At 39.1% G+C, this 25,733-nt stretch overlaps 3 protein-coding genes across 5 annotated transcripts; 2 read left to right on the top strand and 1 right to left on the bottom strand.

Moving 5' to 3' along the window:
- Positions 1-16,842: 16,842 nt before the first annotated feature.
- LOC128887158 (uncharacterized) lies at positions 16,843-19,123 on the top strand. 3 transcript variants are annotated; one of them, XM_054142742.1, is made up of 3 exons: positions 16,843-17,187; positions 17,269-17,411; positions 18,617-19,123. In XM_054142742.1, exons 2-3 carry the CDS (start codon positions 17,312-17,314, stop codon positions 19,066-19,068), a joined length of 552 nt encoding a protein of 183 aa, XP_053998717.1. In that variant the 5' UTR covers positions 16,843-17,187; positions 17,269-17,311; the 3' UTR covers positions 19,069-19,123. The 3 variants fall into 3 exon arrangements, 2 of the variants coding, with proteins under 2 accessions (XP_053998717.1, XP_053998716.1); XR_008459975.1 differs by lacking the exon at positions 16,843-17,187 and adding an exon at positions 17,489-17,649 and having other exon boundaries at positions 18,617-18,755; XM_054142741.1 differs by having other exon boundaries at positions 16,843-17,411.
- Positions 19,124-19,261: 138 nt separating this feature from the next.
- On the top strand, positions 19,262-22,257 carry LOC128887156 (ell-associated factor Eaf). Its single transcript, XM_054142738.1, has 7 exons — positions 19,262-19,863; positions 19,935-20,141; positions 20,361-20,592; positions 20,677-20,910; positions 21,052-21,341; positions 21,417-21,523; positions 21,652-22,257. The coding sequence occupies exons 2-6, from the start codon at positions 19,991-19,993 to the stop codon at positions 21,515-21,517; spliced, it is 1,008 nt and encodes a 335-aa protein (XP_053998713.1). The 5' UTR covers positions 19,262-19,863; positions 19,935-19,990; the 3' UTR covers positions 21,518-21,523; positions 21,652-22,257.
- A 68-nt stretch (positions 22,258-22,325) lies between these two features.
- On the bottom strand, positions 22,326-25,439 carry LOC128887153 (chondroitin sulfate glucuronyltransferase). Its single transcript, XM_054142732.1, has 6 exons — positions 24,394-25,439; positions 24,011-24,318; positions 23,350-23,940; positions 22,999-23,274; positions 22,734-22,917; positions 22,326-22,639 (listed from the first exon to the last, which is right to left on the bottom strand). The coding sequence occupies exons 1-6, from the start codon at positions 25,037-25,039 to the stop codon at positions 22,326-22,328; spliced, it is 2,319 nt and encodes a 772-aa protein (XP_053998707.1). The 5' UTR covers positions 25,040-25,439.
- Positions 25,440-25,733: the final 294 nt, after the last annotated feature.

Genomic DNA, 25,733 nt, shown 5'->3' with positions numbered 1-25,733 from the left:
CGTACAATTTAAAGGAAACTGCGAGATGACGTAAATAAAAGCAAGTATAAATCACCGAGTATGAAACGCAATGTTTTTTATTCGAAAAGCTCAGCTCGCATCGATTCGGCTGGCAAAGAAGTGACTAGTAGCGAAGAAGCTTGTATATTTTTTGTTGTATCTTGATGAAAGCGTGTGCAAAATATATCGGCGAGATTTTCCTGATAAAAATGCCCACCGTACACGATGCAATTCAGACAACTTTGAGTTTCGTTTACGATATGCAATATTTTTATAATATTAATACTTGATTTTGTGAGCCAGTAACCGATTAGAAAGTCTGTTCGAAAATAGGAAACGGATTGTAAAATTCTTGCCAGGAGATAATTAGGGCCTATGGAAAAACTAGGTAACTTTCGTAGCTATGCGAACCTGATACCCGATTTTTCGAAAGTTCATTGTTTTTATGGAAAATAATAGCATTATTTCGTTTGTACTCGATTGTACCATCAATAGTTTCGTTTGTAGTGTGTTAATATTAGTAAGTGTTAATATTATTTAAAAAAAACCGATTACTTATCGTAAGCGAAATTCAAAATTGTCCGAATTGCGTCGTGTTTGATATCATTTTTATCAGAAAAATCTCGCCAATATATTGCATACATTTTCGTCAGGATACAACAAAATAAAGCATAAAGACTTGGATGAATATTAAGGAACTAATATTAACTACTTTCGAGCATTTCCAACCATGGAGGAGAATGCGGATCGTTCGAATCCACAAAATAACATCAGTTTCGCAGAGGTACGAACATCGTAGATGTTCGCCGGCATGTTAGCGACAGTAAGAACACCCTTGCGAACGTTTTTCGGCCATGTTCTTGTTCGTGTTCGCCGCAGTGTGGACCCGGGGTAACGAAACTCTGAATTTTAAGAAACGATTAAATGAAATTAGAATTCGAATTAAACGAGACCGCGAGTAACAAAGAGCTGCCGTCCCTATGTTCGTCCCTGACGTCTGGTTCGTTATCGCGATGCGATGTAAAGCGTCGTTAATCATCTCGAGAATGTGTGTTCGTCCAGAAATTGGAACGACAGTCGTCTGAACTCCTCGACGTCGCGACTCTTTTTTTTCTCCGCCGGCCACTTCTGCAATGATCTCCGCGCTACGAAATTCTTTTAAAGCCGGAAATATCTGGCTTTTATATTTTTCAATTCGCGATACAGCTACTCAGCTTCGTACGTGTTGTTCGTAAATAAAGTACGCGGCTTGTTAGGCCACGTTGCGCCGCGGCTATATCGTTATCGTTTCGAGAATCAAAGTAATTAAATATTGAACCGAGATGTATGGAAGACATAGGAAACGATGCCACGAGACTCGGACCTAACCTCTACACTTTGCCAAGGCCTAACCTTCGTAACCAGCCGAGGTCAAATTCACACAACTTAATCTAGACCCACATACGTACGCGCGCGCATAGACGAACTGTACCGCGTCGAAACGAGAGAACACTTTACTCTGGTTCCGAATCTGTTATTTGTTTTTCTTTTTTTCCCATAATTAGCAGCGCGATCGCGACACCGACTTCTTTATGTTGCTCACTTAGACGAGGTTGAATATCGGGGAAAAACCGACATCAATTTTTTGATCGGGCCGTATAAACGGCAAAAAAAAATATTGAATTAATAGACGATCAATGAAATAGGCACGCGACTCATATCGCAGACAGTACGTTTATTTTCCAACAGGATATCGTGTTAAAGGCTATTTCGGTTCCAAAAAAAGAACCGTCAATCGAATTTATTATCATTGAAGATATATGGGTAGAACTTTCGAGAAATATTTATGAATATTTCTCTTCGTCTACTCGGTACGAACTGTAGAAATCCACGGTAGCCCTAGTTTCGCTTTTATTCACCGACTTTGAAAAGGAGGAGGTTACTCGCTTCGACATGTATACAGGGTGTCCCAAAAGTCGGGAAGGAGCCGGAAATCGGGGGTAGCTGAGACGGTTCCGAACAACAATTTCCTTTGCAAAAATGTCGGATGGGGCTTCGTTAAGGAGATATCAAGCGAAAACCCTGACCAATCAGAGCGCGCGTTGACCGTTGGAGCGGCCGTGGTAGGGAAGGCTACGCGCTAAGCGGCCGCGCTTATACGCTACCGCGGCCGCTCGAACGGTCTATGCGCGCTCTGATTGGTCAGTGTTTTCCGTTAATATCTCCTCAACGAAACCTCTGACAACATTTACGCTAAGGAAAAAGTTGTTTCAAATCACCTCCCGAACCACCTCATTCAAGGTGTTATAACCTTTTTGTGACATCCTGTAGAGAGACACCTTTAAGTCAGTGATTGGATTGGATATAAGCGCGGCCGCTTAGCGCGTAGCTTTCGCTACCACGGCCGCTCGAACGGTCTACGCGCGCTCTGATTGGTCGGGGTTTTCGCTTGATATCTCCTTAACGAAGCCTCATCCGACATTTTTGCAAAGGAAATTGTTGTTCGGAATCGTCTCAGCTACTCCCCATTTCCGGCTCCTCCCCGACTTTTGGGACACCCTGTATACATATATATTTTTTTTTTTTTTTTGATACGCCATCAACGAAATAAAATATTTGTAACAGCGAACGCGTTAACACGTCGACTGCCACACTAACACTCTTAAAAATTTCTACCGCGATTAAATTTTATTTACTGACTATCGAAGACTACATAATCAAACATTTATTGTGGTACTTATTCTTGTAAGTTCACCGAAATTCAAATATTTCATATAAATTCATTTTCTCTGATATTTGATATACAACTTTCAAAATTAACTTTTGTATTTCTTCAGTAAAAAGCACTGTCACCCGTATATGGGTGACACGGCGGTCAACGTGTCAACCATCGACACGATTCGTACTAACTCGAAACGCAACGTTAAGTAACTCGCGAACGGACGAAATTGATCCGAACAATAGATAACAGTAATTCCTTTTGTAAAAGTCTGTTCTTTGATTCGACAATCGACAGATGAAGAGTTACGGTAGCTTGTATCAGCCATTTGTTCAAAATTTTTCTCTGCGCGAGAATTTCGCCTATTTCCGACAGGCATTTAGCCAACGGCTATAGCATGATTTCTAATTAATCTTCGCGTTCGTTCCGAATTCGCGCGGACAGGTATCCGAGTCCCACGAGAACCGAGCCAAATCAGGTCAAGGTACCCGTTTCCCTAATATTTTAACGTCCATCCCCCGAATATCCAATACCAGCGAAGAAAACAGACAGGAATAGCACGTACGGAAAGCAATTCTTCGCATTGATCCGCGAACACGTGCCAGAATGGGGAACGCCATCGATTCGCGAGCGACAGAGATAATCGGGTTGATTTCTGGTCCGTCAGGATCAAAGTGGTTCGCGTGACGCGCGGATTTCGTGGCGCGACGATCGCCCGATACAATTTCCAATTAATTCCACGATTTGGCAAACGTTTTCGCTCGATTCCGGGGCTTCCTAGTGCTCGCTTCTGATCGCTCGGCGACCTCTCGATCCGATCCTATTACCGTCATGGTCGGTAAGCCGCGTTAAGAGGATTTCAAATCGTGTTACTACGCGTGTGGGCGTCCAGTCTCGTTAACCCCTTAACTGCCGCAAAAAAAAAAAAAAATAAAATAAAATAAAAATAAAAATAAAGCACATGTCCACGGTACATTAAAAGTTTCAACGAACGAACGTGACCAGATTTCGAAGACCAATGGGGGGAGGGGGGGAGGGGGGGGGTTAGAACGAAGTAAAACGAACCCAGCTGAAAATATCTGATCGCATTACGAAAGGAACGATTTCTATTTTTCGTTCTTCGTTTTGTACGACGAATCGATTTCTTTTTTTTTCTTTTCTTTTTATCTCTTTACATCGGTAATTCAGCACGTCACACCTTGTGACGCGACACGAATAAATGCTGTTGCGAGGGTATGTACTTTACAAAAGGTGGTTTCGTTGGAAACTGCAGACGGGGGAGCGTTCCGCCGTTACGTTGATTAACACTTTCGCTGCGATATACGAGTCACTGGTGGCTCGTACGTTAGTCTTACTGCAATTTTTCACTTTTAATGGTAATTCGCGCTCCACTCGGGCCGCTGCGTGATTTATTGCTTAAGATAGTCTCAAATATCGCGGCTACTACCGCAGGATCGACTGCGAATTTCTTATTGCGAGCTCGGGACGGACACGTTGCGATACGTCCGTCGAACGATCGAGAAGAAGGAATATATACGCTACAGAGATATTGTGAATAGGGTACGGGAGCCCAGACTTGGTTAAAAAGAGAAAGAAACCCGGGGTACCCTATCTGTTTCTGTCTATGGCGCGTGCTTTCGCCCTCGCTTTCTTTTAACAGCTGTGTACGGTTTGTGCATCGGTGACACACAGGTACTAACTTAACGATCGTCCGACTGTTACGGTGCATGCGTTAGTAGAGATAAATACGTAGGGTACCCTTCCTTTTCTAACGGTGGGACATCTTCACCACAGATACATGTACTAACGCTCGTTGAAAAACCTCTCATAAGCTGGCAGGACCAAATCAGCAGAATCATATCGGACTCGGTGGAATATTTAGTACTTATTTTGTACGAATTTGTACCACCAACAATAATTTTGTACCTCGTGCCGTTTTCGACAAAATCGTGGCGCTGCTGGCTCGATATTAATGTTACGATTTTCTTGGTAACGGTAACAGGCACAAAATTTGTTCTGGCGGTACAAATTAGTACAAACTCGGTACTAAGTGTACCCGCTTCGATTTTTTCATTTATATTAATTTTCAACATTTTCAGCCACTAACTTAACATCAAGCTTGCAGCGCCATGATTTTTTCAAACACGGTACCAGGTACAAAATTTCTTTCGATGGTAGAAATTAGTACAGATTCAGTACTAAATGTATTCGCTTTAATTTCTTTATTTTCATTAATTTTGACGTGTGATCCTGCTAGCTTAATATCAAGCTAGCAGCGCGACGATGCTTTTCGAAAACGGCACGAGGTACAAAATTATTGTCGGTGGTACAAATTCGTACAAAATACGTACTAAATATTCCACCGAGTCCGATATGATTCTGCTGATTTGGTCCTGCCAGCTCAAGAGACGTCGTCGAAAAAGTATGTCCCATAAGCCAGTGAATATTTTCGCGCATGCATCGAATAGATTCTCTTCGCCTGCGCGAAAGGTATCCTAACCTTCCATACTTTATTCGCGTTCGGTTTTTCATTCTTTCCGACATTTATTTCTAAAAAAAACAAAAAACTATATTAGTATAGTCATCGATGGTTAAGTCACAGGTATCTGTATGGTACAGATAACCGCGTGCCAAACACACATACATTTTAGTATGACAACGATACTCATACTCGAAATAAGGTTCCGTATAGTACAGATGTCGCGAGGCCTGTGTCTCCTCTGCTCCATCAACGATATCTCAACAAAAAACCAACCGTGACCGTTAAAGTCCGTCTCCAGGTGACGTAAAGTACCGACACTTGTCATTCGCGGATACTCAAACGTGACATTCCAACCACAGATGCCCGTGACGAGCATTTTTCATCGTTTGCTATTCGAATTTCGATCCATTACTCGCCTATGGTCGCATCGTAGTCGTTGACTTCGCTTGAAAACGTACCTCTAGGACCGGCTCAGGGGAACGTCGCGTGTAGGTCCATGCGCGAACGTGTTTGGACCGCGAATCGACTAGAAATGTGAACAACAGAAGAAGAAATGCTCACGGACGTTTTATACGACGAAAATCCGCGCGAATCGAGGAGAGAAAGAGAACGGATAAAAGCGATGAAAAAGGTTGTAAACAAATGTTTGCGTCGCTAGTAAAAAGAAACACTTGTTACTTAATCCGTAGATACTGCGTTCCTCCGAATCAACGATCACGAATCTGTTCTGTTAATCGGTGTATAACCGTCGATCTCATCCTGTCCGAGAAACTATCCACGAACGTTCCTCTTAAGCTAAAACGACAGGAGCCTCGGAGATGGCCAAAATTTCATTCGAACAAATCGATCTACTAAGCGCTATTTATCGCAAAACTTTTCAAGAAAAACGTTACTTAACACGTTGATTGCCGGACTAATCACTTGCGAAACGTACGAGCCTAACGCTTCGTTTTTATACAATCGAAACTTATTCGTATCGAATTGAAATCTGTATTTAATTTTGCGACCTCGCCAAATTCACCACTTCTATGGAGATCTACTTTCTCGAACTTCTCATTTTCAGAATTAATTTATTCAATTCTTTAGTGAAACACTCTGTCGCCCATATATGGGCGACGTGGCGTTCAACGTGTTAACCTTGTCTTTCAACACTTCTCGAGGCTTTTGTTTAAATGAAAGATTTTGCCAATCTCTACTCCGCTCTTAGTTTCCAAACCCGAGCCTCGCGATGTCGATTTCAACCCCCGTCCCAGAGACGGCCAAAATTTCGTACGAACAAATCGTTTTACTAAGCGCTATTTATCGCAAAACTTTCCAAGAAAACGTCATTTGACCTTGTCTATTAACACTTTTCGAGGCTTTTGTTCAGACGAAAGATTTTGGCCGTCTCTACGCCGCTCTTAATTTCCAAACGAGTTCTAACGTAGCGCTGTTGTATACGTATACTACATAGATAAAAGCGTTGCGTCGCTGTAGCATCGCATCGATTCGATATTAATTCCTTGATTTCTTTACTGCCAAACGAAAGATGGTTGAAACGCCACGATCGAACGTCGTATACACTGTCGTGGAAATCGATAGCTTGTAATATTCGATAGCAATATATGTGTACGTGTGTGTGTGTGTGTGTATCTACCGTTCGCTGGTGGAGCCTGAACGTGAATATATAAGCGAGACTTGTGCGGGGGCGAGCGATGCGCGTACGCGAAATTATTCGGCGTGTGCACGGAATACGTGCGCGATTTAGGCGTTAGCGAATCGTTTCAAACTGGCTGTTTCGAAGAACGAAGTTTCCTTTCGGTGTCCTCTGCGAACATCTCGCCGCGATACGACGGACAATCTATCTCGATTTAAGATCGCGGTTTACTTTTTTCTTCTTCTTAAGCAATATTTACGACACCTCTGTACATATACGTCTGTATATTTGTCGATTGCGCGGGTTCTTTCTCGAACGTCGATTCCTCGCGACGAGAATTGGTTCATTGAATACGTTCAATCTGTTCGAATCGTATATTTTCCAAGCGTACAAACGTTTCGAGATATCGAAAATTTATTTCCAAGAATCTCGGATCGGCAGGTCGAACATACGTTGCGAACATGCCGCATAGCCTAATTGGAACCGAAACGAAGCGTTCAATGAAAATCGAACGACCGTAGTGTGTTTTTTTTTGGATACGATTGAATAAAAATTACCTCCCTCCCTCCCTCCCTCCCTCCCTCCCTCCCTCCCCCCCCCCTCTCCTCCGTCCCAGCGCGCCACTATCGCACATTCGAATCGCACTTCGGCAGAGGGAAAAACGGTGCGGCAACGGTGCGGCAAAGGTTTCGACAAATTTTCCCAATCTTTTTCTAAGACGTTCGACACCCTGCGGATGACAGCGGGAAGTTTCTTTAGCGTCGATCGCGAAGCGATGGTACTAAATAAAAATGAACGCCAACGTCAAAATCGCGAGAAAAGAAAAGATAGAAAACGAGAAGAACGTCGAATCCCCTCGCCGTAATTTCTTGTGTCGCGCGTATACATTGCCAATTACGTAGTTTATAATTAATTTAATCCGGATGCGTATCAGGCGAGCTCTCGAGGTCGTTCGATTATTTTGCAGTGTTTCTCGGTCATTGTGAAATAAAATTACGCTAGACTCCGCCCGTGTTCAAAACGTGATATATACACCATCAAAGCAACAATAACGATACGTTCGACAAGATTACGTTCAACTGTACATGTTTATTAAAGTACCTGAATGGAAAACCACTCACGCAGCTTGTGTTTTTTTCTTCGGCGCCCGAGAGCGGATCGTTCTCACACAACGCGCGTAAACGATACCATCGCCGTCTACTTGAGACTCTCCACGGTTTTTTTCTTTTTATTTCTTTCTTTCTTTTTTTTTTTTGTTTGTTTGTTTGTTCCCGCCATACGCGTCCGCGTGTGCGCACGCGAGACTGTTTTACCGTCGTCGCTTTCCTCTCCTAGCGTTTCCATCCGCGAACGCACTTTCGTCCGTACCCGTCGGCAACTTGTTTCTTTCTTGTCTTTCGCTTTTTGCGTTGCTTCTCCATTTTGCACGTATCGGGGCACGTCGTTACGCGTACTAATTCCGGTACGGTAGAATTTCGTTTATCCACGCCTCGTTCGTACACCAATCTATTTCTAAAAAGAAAAAAAAAAAAAACTATGTAAAATTGCGATTTATTAACTTATTCTTGATAAACAATGACATTCTACGTATTTCACGGAAATCTCTAGAATAGATTACAAAAGAAAATAGGTATTTATATAAGTTGCGAAATTAACAAGTAGAAAACAATTAATCGATAGAAATATCGAAGCGATACGTATTCGCGCGACTGCTTAATTTGTCAAAACTTCGTTAAAATAAAAGAAATTTACATTAATTTACAAGTATACGATACTTCCTTCGCGGGAGTTCTTTTCGATTTTATAGATTATTGCGACTCTTCTAAGCATTAAGTTAACGAAATTATTAGTTATTCGAAATGGGATCCACGTCCGTTCCTCTATTACAGATTTTTTTAAACATACTCTACTGGAAATTTGATGTTTTCTCATTCGTACGGGGCGATAAATTAATGCGTTTACGTTACAAATTCTACGTTCGCATTTATAGAAAATTTGAACGTGCAAGAAACTACAATATGCAAACAATATGCAAGAATATAAGAAAGGTTGAAAGTAAAGTTCATGTTACAATATTCGCAGAATAAAATAAAAGTCCTATTTAGATTCAATTTTTCTAGGCACGTTCGCGAAGATTTTATTTTCCATAATGATCCGCAGTTTAGTCACAAGAATCGTTCAAAGACTCGTTGCTTCTACACTTTTACCCACTTTTCGCACTGTTTTTGGTTAATTTCACAAATTACATAAACTAGTAATTGTTGTTTGAACTATATTCCAGAGATATCCGAGAATATGTAAAAAATATCATTGATTACAAAAAAAGGAAGTTAAGAAACTACAATTTCGCACAAAAGTTTTTTGAGAAATTGATCGGTGCACGAATAGATTCTACACTCGCTATACTAATCCGTAGCTAAGCTTGGTACCTTCCAGGCCTCCGAAGATCGGAATCTAATCACCTGAAATCTGTGATGTCAGATTCGAATCGCTTCGAACACCGTTCGAATTCAGACGGTCTTAAAAGATTCGATTGATCTCGAAAGTCTCGAGAGCACTCGAATCGGACTCTCGATGCCTCTTGAAATCTAATAAATTGACCTTGCGAGGCTCGAACAGTCTCGAATTCTTCATTTGTTTTCCAACTTCGAGCGTGTCGCAACATTTTGCATAATTGTCAAAATTCATTTACGGATCGAGTTACTCGTTTATATGAAATCCGTAAAGAATTTATACGAATGCGACGGATAAATCTGAACAGTTTCGCCAGCTTTCGCATTTCGTATTTATTTAAAGTGTCGAGGATACGTTCGATGCCTTATCACGTTACTTAGTGTTGCTAAATTGATACGAACATACGAATTACAATTTATCACGCATTCGTTCTCTTTATCTTTTCTTCTCTGAAATCTAATTACAAGTCTATCTTTCTATTTCCGTAAATCTTCGCATCGTTTTTCGCGTCACAACATATTTTCTTATTGCGCACTTAGCGTCACCGTTTAATAAAATCGCGTCTAATGTCTTTCTTTCTCAATTGCCCACATTTTTCCCCTTACCTACGTATTCATTTTTCTTAATTCCGCAGCTTTCCACGTACTCGTTCAAAATATTCATCGTCTCTCTCGCGACGAGGACGTACCGAGGCTTTCAGGAATCGAATTTCGCAGTATCGAGTACCGAATGCTCGCGAAACCCGAATTCGAATGTCCGTGCAGTCACTGTGCGCAATTCGCTTCTTTTTTTTTCTTTTTTTTTTCTTTTTTACGGAAGGTTAGACGTCTACGGCGCACTGCGGACTAAATAGAGCGTCAATGGGAAAGTGTCTCGGTTTTTGTTTATTTTCTTGACGGATGTCCTGGATACGCGAATAGCGATTCAACCGCGATACGCATTGATCGATGGACTACGCAAGCGAATGCATTACACGGTTATATTTGCTTGTTTGACATCGATCTTATCGTCATTGTGACGATCAATGAAACGTCGATGAAGATTTCGATAACGAACCGTGATCTTATCGGCGCAACACGAGTGAACAAAATTGTTCCACACTCGAAACGATCGATTTGCGAGCGATCGGCTTCGGACAAACGCCTCGCGAGGGCTTTTTTCATTTACGACGCGTCCGTACTTCCGCCTTTTTTATCGTTCTCTTTGTTCTTTCTGCGCGCGAGGTCGCACGGAGCTATTTAAGTATTTCGAGTATGTCGTACGACCCGTGGCCACCGGTTCCATTCATTTTCACAAATTACTTACGTAATTCGCGCAAAATTCGTGGTGCGCTCGATCTTCTCAAGGTCGGCAGGCGATATTTAAAGAAAACGTTCGCGATGAACGTACCTTCGAACGCGCCTTCGAGGAACGTTCAGAAGCGTTCCTTTTCGGGGAAATCACGAGCAAGGTCATCGAAAATCAAACGAATGGAAGCTACTAGTCGGTTAACGCAATCGATACCTATTGGACATGGGAGTCCGAAATAATTAATACGCTTTATACAGGGTGTCCCAAAACTCGGGAAGGAGCCGGAAATGGGGGGTAGCTGAGACGATTCCGAACAACAATTTCCTTTGCTAAAATGTCGGATGGAGCTTCGTTAAGGAGATATCAAGCGAAAACCCCGACCAATCAGAGCGCGCGTAGACCGTTCGAGCGGCCGCGGTAGCAAAGGCTACGCGCTAGGTCGATGCTTCGATGCACGTCGAGTCACTTGTTCGCGTGCAAGCGCGGCCGCCAGCGCGTAGCCTTCGCTACCGCGGCCGCTCCAACGGTCTACGCGCGCTCTGATTGGTCGGGGTTTTCGCTTGATATCTCCTTAACGAAGCCCCATCCGACATTTTTGCAAAGGAAATTGTTGTTCGGAATCGTCTCAGCTATCCCCCATTTCCGGCTCCTCCCCGACTTTTGGGACACCCTGTATATTAAAAGAAACAGACTTTATTTCACACGACGGCAGGAAGGTTCTTTTCATTAAGAGATGCTCGACCGACTAAACTTCGACACCAGAAGGAAATCAGGGTCCTCTCTCACATCTCCCGAGTGTTTAGGCACAATTCGACTCTCAACTCTTTGCGGCACAGGAAATTCATGTCATAAAATAGACCCATGTTGCACAGTAATTTGATTGCGTTTTAAATCGCACAAAATTGTTATATTTTTATTAACGTATCACACCTATACACTACGGTACCTATACACCTATACAGCTATCGGAAAATTTCGAGGTGGGATTAAAAGTGTCCCACCACGCATTACGGTCCATCAAAAATGGACACTTTTGACACGTTGGTCGCCACGTCACCCATATGTGGGTGACAGTGCTTCTCCCTGAAAAACAAACGAAATTAATTCTGAATATTAAGCATCGGAGGAAATGAATTTGAACGATATTCTTAAACTTCAATGAAGTTATCAAAATAAATACCGTAACAAATGTTTGATTATGTAGTTTCCAGATGGTCTGGAAACAAAACTTAATCAAAGTGAAAATCACACATTTTCAGGAGCGTTAGTCTGGCAGTCAACGTGTTAATCTCACCGTGACCCAAAGAGTTGAAACAAAGTATCGACGGCGACACGTAAAAGTGAAACGCCTCGGAGAACGCCGATTCAATTTTTGTCAACGAACAATAAGTTCGTTCTTCGTGAAGGGTATCGATAATCCAACAATACCGTGCAAAATCAGATTTGGCCAAAACCCTAGGCTTGGAATAAATCTGAAGTTCGTGGATACGTTTGTTTCGTTTCTTCTTTTGAACATTTTCCAAGGAAGGAAACGAGACAAACAAATCGACAAACTTCGAAGCCTAGGGCTTTGTCCATCACTGGTCGAAATTACCGTCGATGAATAATAGACGACGTAGTCTGTGTCGTTCGTTTCCATGGTACCCAGAATCGCCTTCCACGAGGACAGGGAATACTGCTACCTGAGGCTTACCACGTTTCCGCGGCCAGAAACAGGAAAATGTATAGCAACTACACGCGTAAAGCAACGGAATACGTCCTGGAAACACGAGATAAGTTTCTCCACGTTTTCCTGGATTCCACGGCAGTGAGCTCACACAACCAGGTAGCGGCAACGATGGGTCGTTCAAATCTGGGTTCTTGCGAGAGATTCGATACTTCGAAGATCGTGAATTTGAAATACGACAGAGAAACAATATAAACCACTGTAAGGTTTCATTACAAATAAGAAGATACACTTTAATTGTCCTCCTTCTAGAGCGTCTATACACAAACTCGGTATATTTCTCTTAATCTCAAGTCATAAGAATTCTGTTCGTACTATCGTGATTAGCTATTGGACAGGAAGTACATTCCAACCGGCACGGATGTGTCGAGTCAACAGGATCAACCGGGTTTTCCTCGTATCTCGTGCGCCGGTGACTCACGTCTGACGTCAAGACGAAACGTAGCAGGGATGTTTGTGCATCCTTCAGAGACGATCCATCGTAAGAGAAATCTGGATCGGAACCACTTACAGTGGGCGTAGAACGTATTCGTGCACCGATCAATTTCCCAAAAAACCTTCGTGCGAAATTGTAGTTTCTTAACTTTTCCTTTTGTAATCAATGATACTTTACATATTCTCGGATATCTCTGGAATATTGTTCAAACAACAATTACTGGTTTATATAATTTGGCGAAATTAAGAAGAAAAAGTGCGAAAAGTGGGTAAAAATATAGAAGCAACGAGTCTTTGAACGATTCTTGTGACTAAACTGCGGATCATTATGGAAAATAAAATCTTCGCGAACGTGCCTAGAAAAAATTCAACCTAAACAGGAATTTATTTTATTCTGCAAAAGAAATGAAGTTGATAAATTGACCGCCTGTCTGGTTTTGTTTTTCACTTTTAATTGTAACGAAACGGATGCGAGTAAATGATTGAAGACGACAGGCTTTGTGCTTGATCGCACTGTTCGCTGAACTACGGGATTTATGTTGGCGTTTGATTGCATTGTTGAGCTATGAGATCAGTTTTGCGTTAATAATAAATTAGTTTTACCTTTTCTGTATTCCAGTAAATCTGTTTTCAAACCACTGTCGGTTCGATCTATGACTGAGGACCTGTAAGTTTTTCTGAATTGATTTATTTTAATTCTTTAGTGAAAATTCCTGTCGCCCGTGTGTGGTCGACGCGTGTTAAGGGAGAACACGTCGGAAATTGCAAGGAGAAAGGGACAGCGTTTTCTTTGGCTCGATAAATCCTGCGCGTAATAAAATTCACGACGGGGAGGCGAGCGTGTACGCGAAAGACAAAAACCTAGATAGATGGGTATCATCGGCATTGATAAATAAAGAAAACAACGACGCGTATTTCCCCCGTCACGTAACCTAATTGCAACAGCGATGTAATTTCTATCGCGACACGCAGCCGACGAGCAATCTCCGTCGGAACCAGGAAAAATAATCGGAATAATAATGCACGCGGTATTACCGCTCGCAATTCGTTTTCTTTTTTTCAGAACGAGATGTTCCTTTTATATTTTGGAACGCCCTGTACGAGCGCAGCGTTGCATGAAGGGCTATGGAAACGAGGAGAAATCACTATTTAACTCGTCAAGGAATATCCGTTACGTAAAAACATTTTCAACCGTCGGAGGAATGTTTCTTTTATACATGGATGTACGAATACGAATTTTCTAAACGGAAATTTGTGTTACCAACGCTGACAAATAATCTAATAAATGACTGGTCTTAATGGACACTTTTCTCAATCGAATACAAAAAATACTAAATGGAATAATAAAAACTCCGTACAAATGTTCGAAAACTGTTCACTGTATTGTCGTATATTTATATTATTTAATTTATGTAATTACAGTAACGTCGATCAACTCTGATTTTCAACTCCGAACCTCGCCAGGCACGGAAATAATTTCATTTTGTTATTGATCGCACGAAATCGCGACACTTTTCAAGGGCCTGTTAATTTTAAATTACTGCTCGGTTCGCGGCGTGCGCGCGATTATATTTTAAAATAGCGTTTCTGGCGCCCAATGTAAAAATGTCGCAAAAATTCTATTTTTAGTCGGCGCAGCTCTAACCGTGAGATATTTATCTAGAAATTGGCTTGTAAACATAGGAATAAGTAGAACCGTTCGAACGGTCGTTAATATTTAAAGAGACAAAATGTTCTGTCAGTAAACGTTTTACCCATCGCCGTTAAGTGTACAGAAAAAAAGAAAAAAAGAACAGAGAGAGAACGTAGAGTTACATCGTTTGCCAAACTGTGATAGTAATGTCGTGTTATGCGGTTGCCAAGGCGCACCGTGATACTATGGTTAAGATTAATCGTCGCAATAGTACACCGAACTAAAAATAACTACCTCGTAAACAATATCTTTACGTGAATTGTTTATGAATGGAATTTTAACTAGCTTTAACTTTTGAACGAAGAATCCTTTGTAATATTATCTATCGTTATTATCTATCAGTGTTAAACTGGATTACAAGTACATTTTGTTCTGCAAATATTTTGCATATTTTCTTATACATTTACAAGTGTGCGCTTCGTGACCGAAGCCCGCTTCGAACAAAGCAAGAAATGCATTTTGGATATTGGAATTCCTATAATCATTTCTATGTCTGTTTGATACGCCAGATGGCAGCACTCGCCGGACAAGGCGCAGCTCTGCTACAGTAGCGATTCGTAAATGGACTGACGTTTAAATTTGTTAAATATTCTTGCAGATACGTCTTTTATTGGGTTGTCCGGAATGTCCATGCCGATTTTTGATAGGTGGTGCGGGTCCGAATATGTCGAAATGGCTGAAAACAAATAACATATATATGTACATCCCTTAAAAAGTGGAAAGGTTGTGGAACAAAATAGTACCTATGTAATTCAATAAATATACATATAAATAAATGTATATTACAACTGAGATGTGCCTTTGAAGTTTTCTTAAAAATTGCCACGAACTTTCTGAACAAACTAATAATTTTACAACTCTTACTAAATTTAAAGTAAGAAGTACAATATACAAATTTCGAATAAACGATTTCTTTGGTCAACCATCGATCCCTGCAGCTTTCGTTTATTAGTATTCGTTGATTATCGATGAAACCATAAACTTTATCAGTCTTTTCTAAACGCTTCGGTTCATTTTCAATTGATATCTTTCATCGAGCCTTTATGGAACAAAAGACGCGATTCTTGTTCGACAGAGAACATTAGTTTGAGAAGCACTGCGTCAAACAAAATCAGAATCCGAATTGCCAATGCCGTGAAGTTCGTGCAGAATTTAGGGTTGTGTAACGATTTCACGTCGAGCGCGCACGAACATTTACCGCGATTACACGACAAGTTGTCAAGGGTAAAAATACTGCAGTACTGCTGCAAAACTTTTAACGGAACCGTGAAAAGGCGCATCGGTGATATATTAGTCGCCTTGTCGAAAGACGTTGACCTCCAATCATACTCTTGATTCTTTTTTCTGTGCATAAGGCTCGCTAGTCGCGATTGCGTACAATCCTTTTCTTACCGATGCCAAATCCTGCACACTGCTTCCTACCCTCGTTTCCCTTTACAATGCAACCAACTAAACAGCTATCTATGTATATCCTATGGGTCTTAATTCTTCTTAACTCTTCTATCGCCTTCTATCTATCTCGGTATTCGTTCTAAGAAGGATTTAATATTTTTCGAGGCACGCATATTTCTCCTTAGAACAATAATATCTGTAACCATTATTAGCACAAATATTTTATCCATCATCTTACGAATACAACTTTTTAATCCACGAGTTAGCCAAGAAATAACTGTAATTGTTCGCAATCGATCGATCGATTAATTCAAATGCAAACAAATTAATGAATGCAAAATTTTATTGGTGATTGCTGCTACAGCCTTTATTGGTTTATACTTTATAGTTGTATCACTAATCATTGTATCAGTCCCATTAGTTTTCATTGGTGTAAACAAATAGTTTGGATCTAAATTTGTTATTAAAGGCGTTAAATTGACAGTTATATGTATTTATGCAGTAACCAGGGCTGGTTTTAGATATTGGAGCCCCGGGCAAGATTATCGTGGTGCCCCGTCAGGGGTATATACAGGGTGGCCCAAAAATGTTGTAACACCTTGAAAGAGGTGGTCCTGGAGGTAATTTGAAACAATTTTTTCCTTGGCGAAAATGTTGTCCGAGGGTTCGTTGAGGAGATATTAACAGAAAACCCCGACCAATCAAAGCGCGAGTATCGCCGGTTGAGCGTAGGCTACGCGCTAGGCGGCCACGCTCATACGCTACCGGGAGCGCTCCATTGGCATTCTGGCGCTCTGATTGGTCAGTGTTTTCCGTTAATATCTCCTCAACGAAGCCTCGGACAATATTTTCGCTAAGGAAAAAGTTGTTTCAAATCACCTCCCGAACCACCCCTTTCAAGGTGTTACAACATTTTTAGGACACCGGACTGCGACGCCTCCAAAAATCTGGCGCCCCGGGGGGTTGCTCGACCCCCCGCCCTTAAGGCCGACCCTGGCAGTAACATATCTATGCATATCTATGCTTTAGGTATCAAGGACGGAATATGTAGCGTATCATACGCGATGACGGAATCACGATCAAGATAGACGTGTATGCGTTCGACCTATCTAAATAGAATACGATGTCTGTGCTGCTATCTATGTAACGCTGGTGTTTTAATAAACTTTAATAAATTTAGACTAGAAGACACACGAACGAAGGACCGTTCGCTGTAACATAGCGCTTACTCGATACCGAATACCGATTGTAATCATACATAACCTCGTTTGGATATTAAATAAATGATCAGAAAAAGTTACTTGCTTTATCGATAAAACGAAAACATTTCATGTATCGACGTCTTCTAATTGTGATCGCATGGAAATTTTCATCAGACTTGGTAAATTTCGTGACTCGAGATTATTCTCATTGAAAGATACAGTGTCTGTGAATAAGAGGTGACCATGGTTTGTCCAAGCAGCGTCTTAGCACACCTATCGAAATTTATCGTGACAATCGGTTGCATGAAATTCCTTGGCGACTCCTATGGTAAAGCAACTACCTGGTCGTTACGTGCCTTCCAAATTCTACTCTCTCATTCCATCCTAGGGATTCTTAGGTTCGGTAAGGATGTATCCTTCGACACTTGAGTATTCTGCATCTTGATAGTGTGTTTTTTAAAAACAACGTTATCTGTACAGAGCCCCCTAAAAGTACATCTTGTAAGTTATTGGGGGTCATGCAGAGGATTAGTTGGTATGAAATTACGTAAGGGTATTGTACTATGACTTTTATGCGTAAAACTCCAAAGGATGAAGATGTATTAGTTAGTTCAACATTTGTTTCAATTTCGTTGGAACAGGTGAGAAATAATATTGTAGTTTGGTTGCAATGGTTCGAATATAATGTTTAGAAGATGAAAAGAATGATCACGCAGAGATGTTGATGTATAATAATTAGGTAGTTGCATTTTCTTTTTTGGGCCAGAGTTTTCTTTGGCACAAAAAGATATCGTACTGACTTTATTTTTACTTGTTGCATGGAATATAGCATTTCTACAAATTTCTTATTTTGCTTAGCATAATATTTAATTGCTTGTTGTAGTTTTTATATTTTGGCTTGTAGTGCAATATTGTAGTGGAGGGGTAATAATTTAGAGATGAAATTAGTAATGATAGAATTTAAATTTTTTTCTACCAATTGTCATTCATAATTCTATGCTTATACTTGAAACTGCATTTGCTTGAAATAAATCATTTTTATGATTTGTGTAACTATCCTATTTTGCTCAACATTCATATGGGACTGCCTAGATTTGCCTGTGCATAGATTCAACTCTGCTTATACTGTATAAGATTTACATTAACCAATTGCATTACACGTCATATTAAAATTCATAATCTCATTATTAAGCCTACAAAATTTGTTTGTGTATAATATATATGCTTTTGCTGCTGGAAAGTATAAAGAATAATATTGTAAATAATCCATCATTCATATTATTTCTCGCAAGTTCCAACTATATATTTATCTTTACATTACATAACTTCTATTTTACATGAACTTTAGAGACTAAGAAAAAATAACATCACCTTTCTCATCCTTATCTCTTACTATCAAATTCTATTAAATGGGTACAGGTGAACATTTCGAAATATAAATACTTTTGTTGCGATGTTTCTCAAAACTTTAAAATGATTGAAAAACATATTTCCTGCTTAATTGTATAAAAACAATTAATTCACGCCATAATACGTAGTAACATAGTAGCACTTATATTATATATATGGAGCTATTAAGCACATTATTTTTAGCAATGTTGCTTCCAGGAGCACCATCTATCACATCAGCAACCAATGTAGCCAAGTACCTAAGGATTTCCTACGACTGGTACTCCAAGATTGTCGACGTTGCACCTTTGGCATTGTTTACTGCGGGTATCCTAAATGGATATGGAATTAATGAAAAAATTTGGCTCATAGTATTTTCTTTGGGCATTTTGCCAGTATTTTTCCAGCTGCAATCGAAACGCAACAAGAGCCAAATAAGGAAGCACCAGTTGTTACTAAATATCGCTTCCACTTTACAGCTATTAATGATTACGTTGGTAGGCATACGAAATAGTAATTACAACGTTATCAGTTTGGTCGTTTCTTATATTTTCGAACGTTTCTTCATCGACGAGTTTTGCTACTATTACGATATCCCAAGTACAGATTTGACTCAGTATTCTCTGTGCTTCGTCGAAATTTTTATGGTCTTAACTTTAAACGAATTGTGAATAATATTAATTTTTATAATCTTAACGAAATAAACTGTATTTTCATTTACGTAAATTCAGCGTTTTAAATTTTGCCGCGTTTTACGATGCATTCAACCCCTGGCATAAGTGAAACTGTAAAACGATCGGGACATGGGAAAGTTAATAATTATTTTAAAAATCTTTTAAATTGACACAGCGTTATGTCTCTTTATCAATGTTTCGTGGCAATATATACTTTATTCGTAAATTCCTTCGAAATTGCAAGAATCGAAGTAACGTTACGGAACTGCCCAATGAGAAAGCAGTTTTTTCGTGGACGTCACATCCCGTCAGATATTACTGCTTGCAGCCTGTCTATATTCGATACAGATTCTATGATAATACTCGGATTTCTATAATACACATACTCTGAAATTTAATATTCAGTTGAACTTTAAACGGCTCGATAAAATGCTTCTACCGAGGATTCGAAAACAGATAAATCGCAACATATCTTGAATTCAATCGAATCGACGAGGTATCACTGTTTTCCTTTTAAACGCGTTCCCAAATAATATCGAACGAATTAACCATAAAGTGTGGGATTTTCATGAGCGCAGATATCAAACGAACTAGGTCAACGAAGAATCGTGTTGTGCGAGCCGAAAGAATTTTGTTTAATTTTTCTGCGCTGTGCCACTTTATCGATCGTTAGGCCACTATTTAACGATAACCGTTTCCGTACACGTGACAGATCGAACGGACGTGCAAACGATCTTTCTCTAACAGTCTGAACGGAACAGCTTTCGAAGCAGCTGTTACTGGAAAATGCAAGTGCGCGTCTCTTCCATATTTTGGCAATCCAACGATTAAAACGTGCAACGACTAATCTCGATTATCCGTAGATTACTCGTACCTCGAGCAGGTTACTCATTCACGTTGGTTAAGATAAAGTTACTCGATGAAATCGGTTGCTTCTGTTCTCGAAACAAACTTCCAAGGTATCGGACGTAACATGGCAGAGCGGCTCGGTTTGGGCCCCGAAATTCGGGAACTTAAGCTGGGACCAACTTTCACGAACAACAGATCGACAGCCTTTCACACTCTGAAATGTTAGTACTCGGATTCGTTTAATTTACAACTTAAATCACCGAGGCCAGTGCATAGATATCGTCGTTAATATATGTAACTATAAGAAATCTCACTTTAGATGTCTCGAGACAACCAATTTCCTCTTTGTATTTTCTGAAAAATGTAGAGTGCCTAAAATATTATGCAAAATTATTAATAATTTTACCAAGAATGAACGAAAATGTCATATTTCATTCTAGATGATTTCAAACCAGCCAGTGTTGACGTTTCCAAAGTAGCAAGGGTCGAAGTTGGAACTAACAACACGATGACAGTTACTGTGCCTCACTTGGACGGAGCTGGAATTCCTCACACAGTTTTTAAAGGTTCTCAAAGACCTTACCATAAAGAATGCGTTCTGATAATAGATAGAGTTACAGGAGAGATTACATTGGAAAAATTAACCGCCAATATACAAGTGAAAAAAACTCGGTAACCAAACATCGCATTCCTTCTTCTGGAATTATGATAGCTTTGTTTTCTATGCTATTGATGTACGTTGTAACATTTTTTTAGAACAGAACCCAAGTCTCAATCGCACTTAGGAGTTCCTGGGGGGAATACAAGTAACAGACCTATAACCCCGGTTGAAACAAAGAGGAGTCCTACACATGGAAGGGCAACTGGGAGGACAAAAGTCACGAGTGGAAAGAAAAGAGAACCTAGCATTCAATTACATCCAAAACAATACAGTCCCCTTAGAGTTTCTCCCTATCATGGCAAAAGTCCACCTTCTACCACAACCAATAGGTATTTAGGTACTTTTTAATGTCAAAGTAAATTAGTTTGAAAGAGACATAAAATAATCCCTTAGTCCTTATTTATTCAGTAATGTTACCGTAACACATTAAGATTTTTTTCTAAACGTACTAAAAACACACAGAACTTTAGTTCACCAGTGCAACCATCAGTGGCACCATCGACTTTGGCTAGTTTGCCAATGATTGGTTCTGACAATGACGACTGTCCTTTATCATCATCCGGATCATTCCCGATTATAAGTTCTTCTGCGCCTCCGAGATCATCTCCTGCAATAAATACTCAAGCGACGATAAAACCTACTATAACTATAGACAGTGACCAAGGAGCTCTCAGTGATTCTACTACGAGTAGCTCGAGTTCGGATAGTTCCGACAGTGATTCGGACACTGAAAATATTCCAGTGCCAACAGGAACTAACGGTATGTTAGTCGAAATATATGCTATCGTTATTAATCAAGAAAGTTAAAAACTATTAATTTTTTAATATTTTTTAGGACATTTGAACAGTACAGCTTCGTCTCCCACATTACTAATGCCAGATAATCTTTTAAACGACGACTTGCAGTTATCAGAATCGGAATCTGATAGCAATTAATGTAATGTACGTGTAAATTGCGTCTAGTAGCGTCATCTACTGTAACACGTATATTTTCGTTACAACAACATTTTTCAGAGATGTGAACAAATTCGCAGAAAATTGTTTATAGTTCAAACAAATTTATTTTTCAGCATTTTATTTGTCATGGTTCATCGAAGGATTCGGGAAGACGAAATAGAAAAATGTTAATTCTGTTCCATGCCAAGGAAATGTGTATAGCAAGTTTGAAAGCATGGTCCACATATCCTATATGTACCACAGTAAGTTGTGCTATATACACATATACAACAAACCTTTGATTTCCGAGCAGTGAGGAATACAAATGATAATATAGTGTATGTACATTTATTTATAAGGTATTAGGGATTGTACAATTACTATTGACTAATATTTAGTGTAATTATATGATCTTTACTTTCTTATATACATGGAAGGTAGAAATCTTGCCAAAATCTTTTACGCGCTTCCTGGTTAAGTGGCAAAAGCTTTGTTTTTAATCTTGAATTGATTCTTCGTGTATTCGAGATACTCGGTATCCAAATATCATATATAGTATGTTCATAAATTCGATTGGTTATTCATGCAGTCTCTTAAAAATACAAAATGTCATATGTGATGTGTGCACAAAACGATTAAACGACTGTATTACTTACAAAATATTTATTTAAATGAAATGTATAAATTTAATAAAATATTCATTATAATATGACTATTACAATATACATATATAAATAGAATATTTAATATCAAATTTCACTGGATAATAATAGCGTTAAAAATTCATGTTTTCCTCAGCGAACATAATTTACGCTAGTAAATTATTTTTGTACGTTTTGTAATCCAACACTAATCTGGCGAGTTGACTGCGTCGACCCAAGTGGAAGCTTCTAGATCGGACGCAAAGCTTATACATATTATTGTTACAAGCGCTAGTGCAATCGATGTCTTTATATTTTACTTTAAGGGCTGGTTCTACCGCGCGTAGTATATGTAAATTACTGAAGGAAACGAACATTTCGTACAAAGATGTCACAGGTATATCCTGAGAGAGTTTTAAAAGAGACGGTATGTCCCTGTCGGAGTGTGTTATTGGAATGCTGGTCTCCACGTTTCTCCGCACTGTAACAAATATATAAACGTGCTCAATATAATTAATGTGTTTCATTAAACAATTCGTAAAGATGCATAATGAAAATTCTACGGGAGCACATACTTGCGTTGTAATCCCTTACGTAAAAAGCAATATTGTTATAATTGTATTCGTCGTATCTCCCGTGATTACGGTTAATGTCCGAGTCAACATATTTCACGTCATTCATATGAGCTATATCAGGATGGAATTCCACGAACGGAATTGGGCTAAATATTTGGTACTGATTGATGGTATTCATACGAATCTGAACATTACAATAACAATTAGTTTGAGCCACTAAATACAAGTTTCTTATAATAAGTAACGAATATGAGTGTATATATACTCTGTTTAAATAATCCAATCGAAGTTGTATTCCAGTCTCTGCAAAGAGTATTAAACTTTCAGGCGAAAATTTTCTGATGCACAAATCCGTGACGGCAATAGTTAACGTCGGATCAAAGTCAATGGATGTTACGTTATTTGGCAAACGTATAGAGAGCCAAGTGATTTTCGATTGGTTTTTCTTATACTTTTCAGCTAACGTAAGCGCATATTGTTTGACATCGTAGAATACATCATCTTTGCCTTTCGAGGGGGAATTGAAATTATACAAAAGAACCTATGAAAAATCAAGAGTGTCAATAAATTAAAAAGTGTTTTAAAAATGTTCAATAGAAGCTACAAAAATACAAACCGCCATGAGAAAAGTTTTATATTTTTTCTCCATGCAGTCAGCAGCATACTGTTCCAAAAACTTTAACGCATCCTGCTTTCTCAACGAGTCAACGGTCAATATTATATTAACTCTCGTGTTTTCTGTTACGTATGGAACAGGTAAAATTTCAACCTTACCAAGTGGTTTGCACACTTCTATTCTCTTTATGACTTCTTTGCCGGTTGTTACGTCAGTAAACGCCAAGTCTAATATGTAATCCATTCCTCGTGATGCATCGAACTTTTGATATCCGTTGAGTAATCTTTTAAATTTCAACTTTAGCGGGGAATTGGCAATGATGCTAGAGGCTGTTACATTAATAATCCGATCTATGTCAAATTTCGCGTTAGTTTTTAATTCTTGCACACCCAAGAAGTCTGTACTGAAAAATGTATGAGTCTCGTTGAAGTACATCCACCGCAAGATATCGAAACGTCCAGAGGCCTTGTTTCCCGGCTGATTGCCAACAGGCCAGGACACGTCATGTTCTTGCGATGGACCTAAATGTGCCATGTTTAAGATTGCTTCCCGAATGTTAGAGATATTTCCTTGAATTTCAATAGACTTGATCTGAAAGTAATAAATCATAAACGTTGCAATGTATTCAATTACATGTCTAACGAATTACATATTAACTTACTGCTGCAAAGTAAGTGTTAAATTTATAAATGAGATTGTGATCGTATATCGGGTATATTACGAGCGATTTTGCAAATTCATCGTTTTTAGCTAACTCTTCCAAGTCCTGTTCGAATAAAAATGTGGACTTTAATTTGGTGGATAAGTAATTTTGACCTTGTACGCGAGTAGAGCAACGCGTCGAAGCCGAATGAACGATACATCGTCCGAAATTAACGTCATCCGAATCGGAGTAAGCATTTTTCACGCACCAGTCTAAATTATTTTTCACCTCCTGTACGATCGAATTGCTTAAAAGAATTCCTGAATCTGAAAATCGATAATCGTCATTAATAGATTGTTACTTTTTATTAGCGTGATTGTATAACACACTAATTATTTTACCCAAAGAACAATAACTTGGAATATCTCCGAGAACACCGACGTGAACGTTCTGACTTACGCTAATCTTGGTAACAAATTGTACTAATTTTTTAGCATTGATGTAGCTTACATCTTTAGTCAAGAAATAGTAATCATAGTTCTCCAGGTAGTTGTCGATTATGTATTTCATAGTATGAAATGGTTTCAATATGCTTCTAGTATCCGTGAATCCAACAATACCAGGAAGAGTAACATTAGGCTTTGTTCCTTCTGGTATAGATATGAAATACCGAATTTTATCCACAATGTGAGCAACTGTCTTATTGATCGCTATATCTCTGCTATGTAAATATTGCTGACTTGTAATCACCCCTACGAATAGTTTCTCTCTGATTCCGAGTTCCGTGGAATAATATCTTGGGCGTATCAATGTTTTCGGCACTTTTTGTGCCTGTTGTGGTTTACTATTGATATTTATCTTTGGTTCGTATTCGTCTAGATCTTCTTGATAATACGTAGACTGTATTAAATGTTCTGTTTTGTCACTGTAATCATTTGTATCTATAGATACAGATATCATACTGAGACTCAAGCCCATGGTCAATCCTACTATTAAATACATATTTCCCCAACAATGGGATAAAAATATTTTCAGTAATGGATTCATTCTTCTACAATAGTTAACAGTGTTTACAATATAAATGATGTATTTAATACTTATCACAGAAAATGGAGTGTATATTCTCTTTGGTAGAAGAGTACAAGTTGTACTTCTACATACCAATCGCAATCAATCTATTTACTTTTCATTCTTAACACCAACAGCAGATATGAAAATATATATATTTACAATTCTTAATAACCTTCGATCCTCTGCAATACTAAATTACTTATTTCGATCTGTTATTATTGTACTAATTCTGATTTATATATGTACGAAGATCGAAATAACAATTACGCAATTTCTTTTGGTTTTGTTAGTAAACATCGTGGATGCCATACAACTTCACCGGTTTAAAATTTAAAACATTTTACATCTGTCTAAAGGAAATACTGTCATTTACACGGGACACAACATTCTATTTTTATCCTGTTTTACGTCAGAGGTTCTCAATAATTGTGATCATCTCACAAACCCTTGAAGATATGCAACCTAATCCAGTTTGCTCGTCAAGCATTATCTTTTCTTCTATCGAGTGTATAATGACAGTAAAGAGTTTAACAATACATTGAAATTCTAAATTAAATTTGTATTATTTAACAAATGCTACGTTTATCGATAAAACATAATTTTTCAGTTTATGGGTCGACACACATCGTAGCATGTAATTTATTTACAGCTATGACAACAGGTTGCCTAT

Source organism: Hylaeus anthracinus, unplaced genomic scaffold, assembly GCF_026225885.1.
Source record: "Hylaeus anthracinus isolate JK02 unplaced genomic scaffold, UHH_iyHylAnth1.0_haploid 11985, whole genome shotgun sequence".
Taxonomy (NCBI): domain Eukaryota; kingdom Metazoa; phylum Arthropoda; class Insecta; order Hymenoptera; family Colletidae; genus Hylaeus; species Hylaeus anthracinus.
This window is presented reverse-complemented; position numbering and strand designations above follow the sequence as displayed.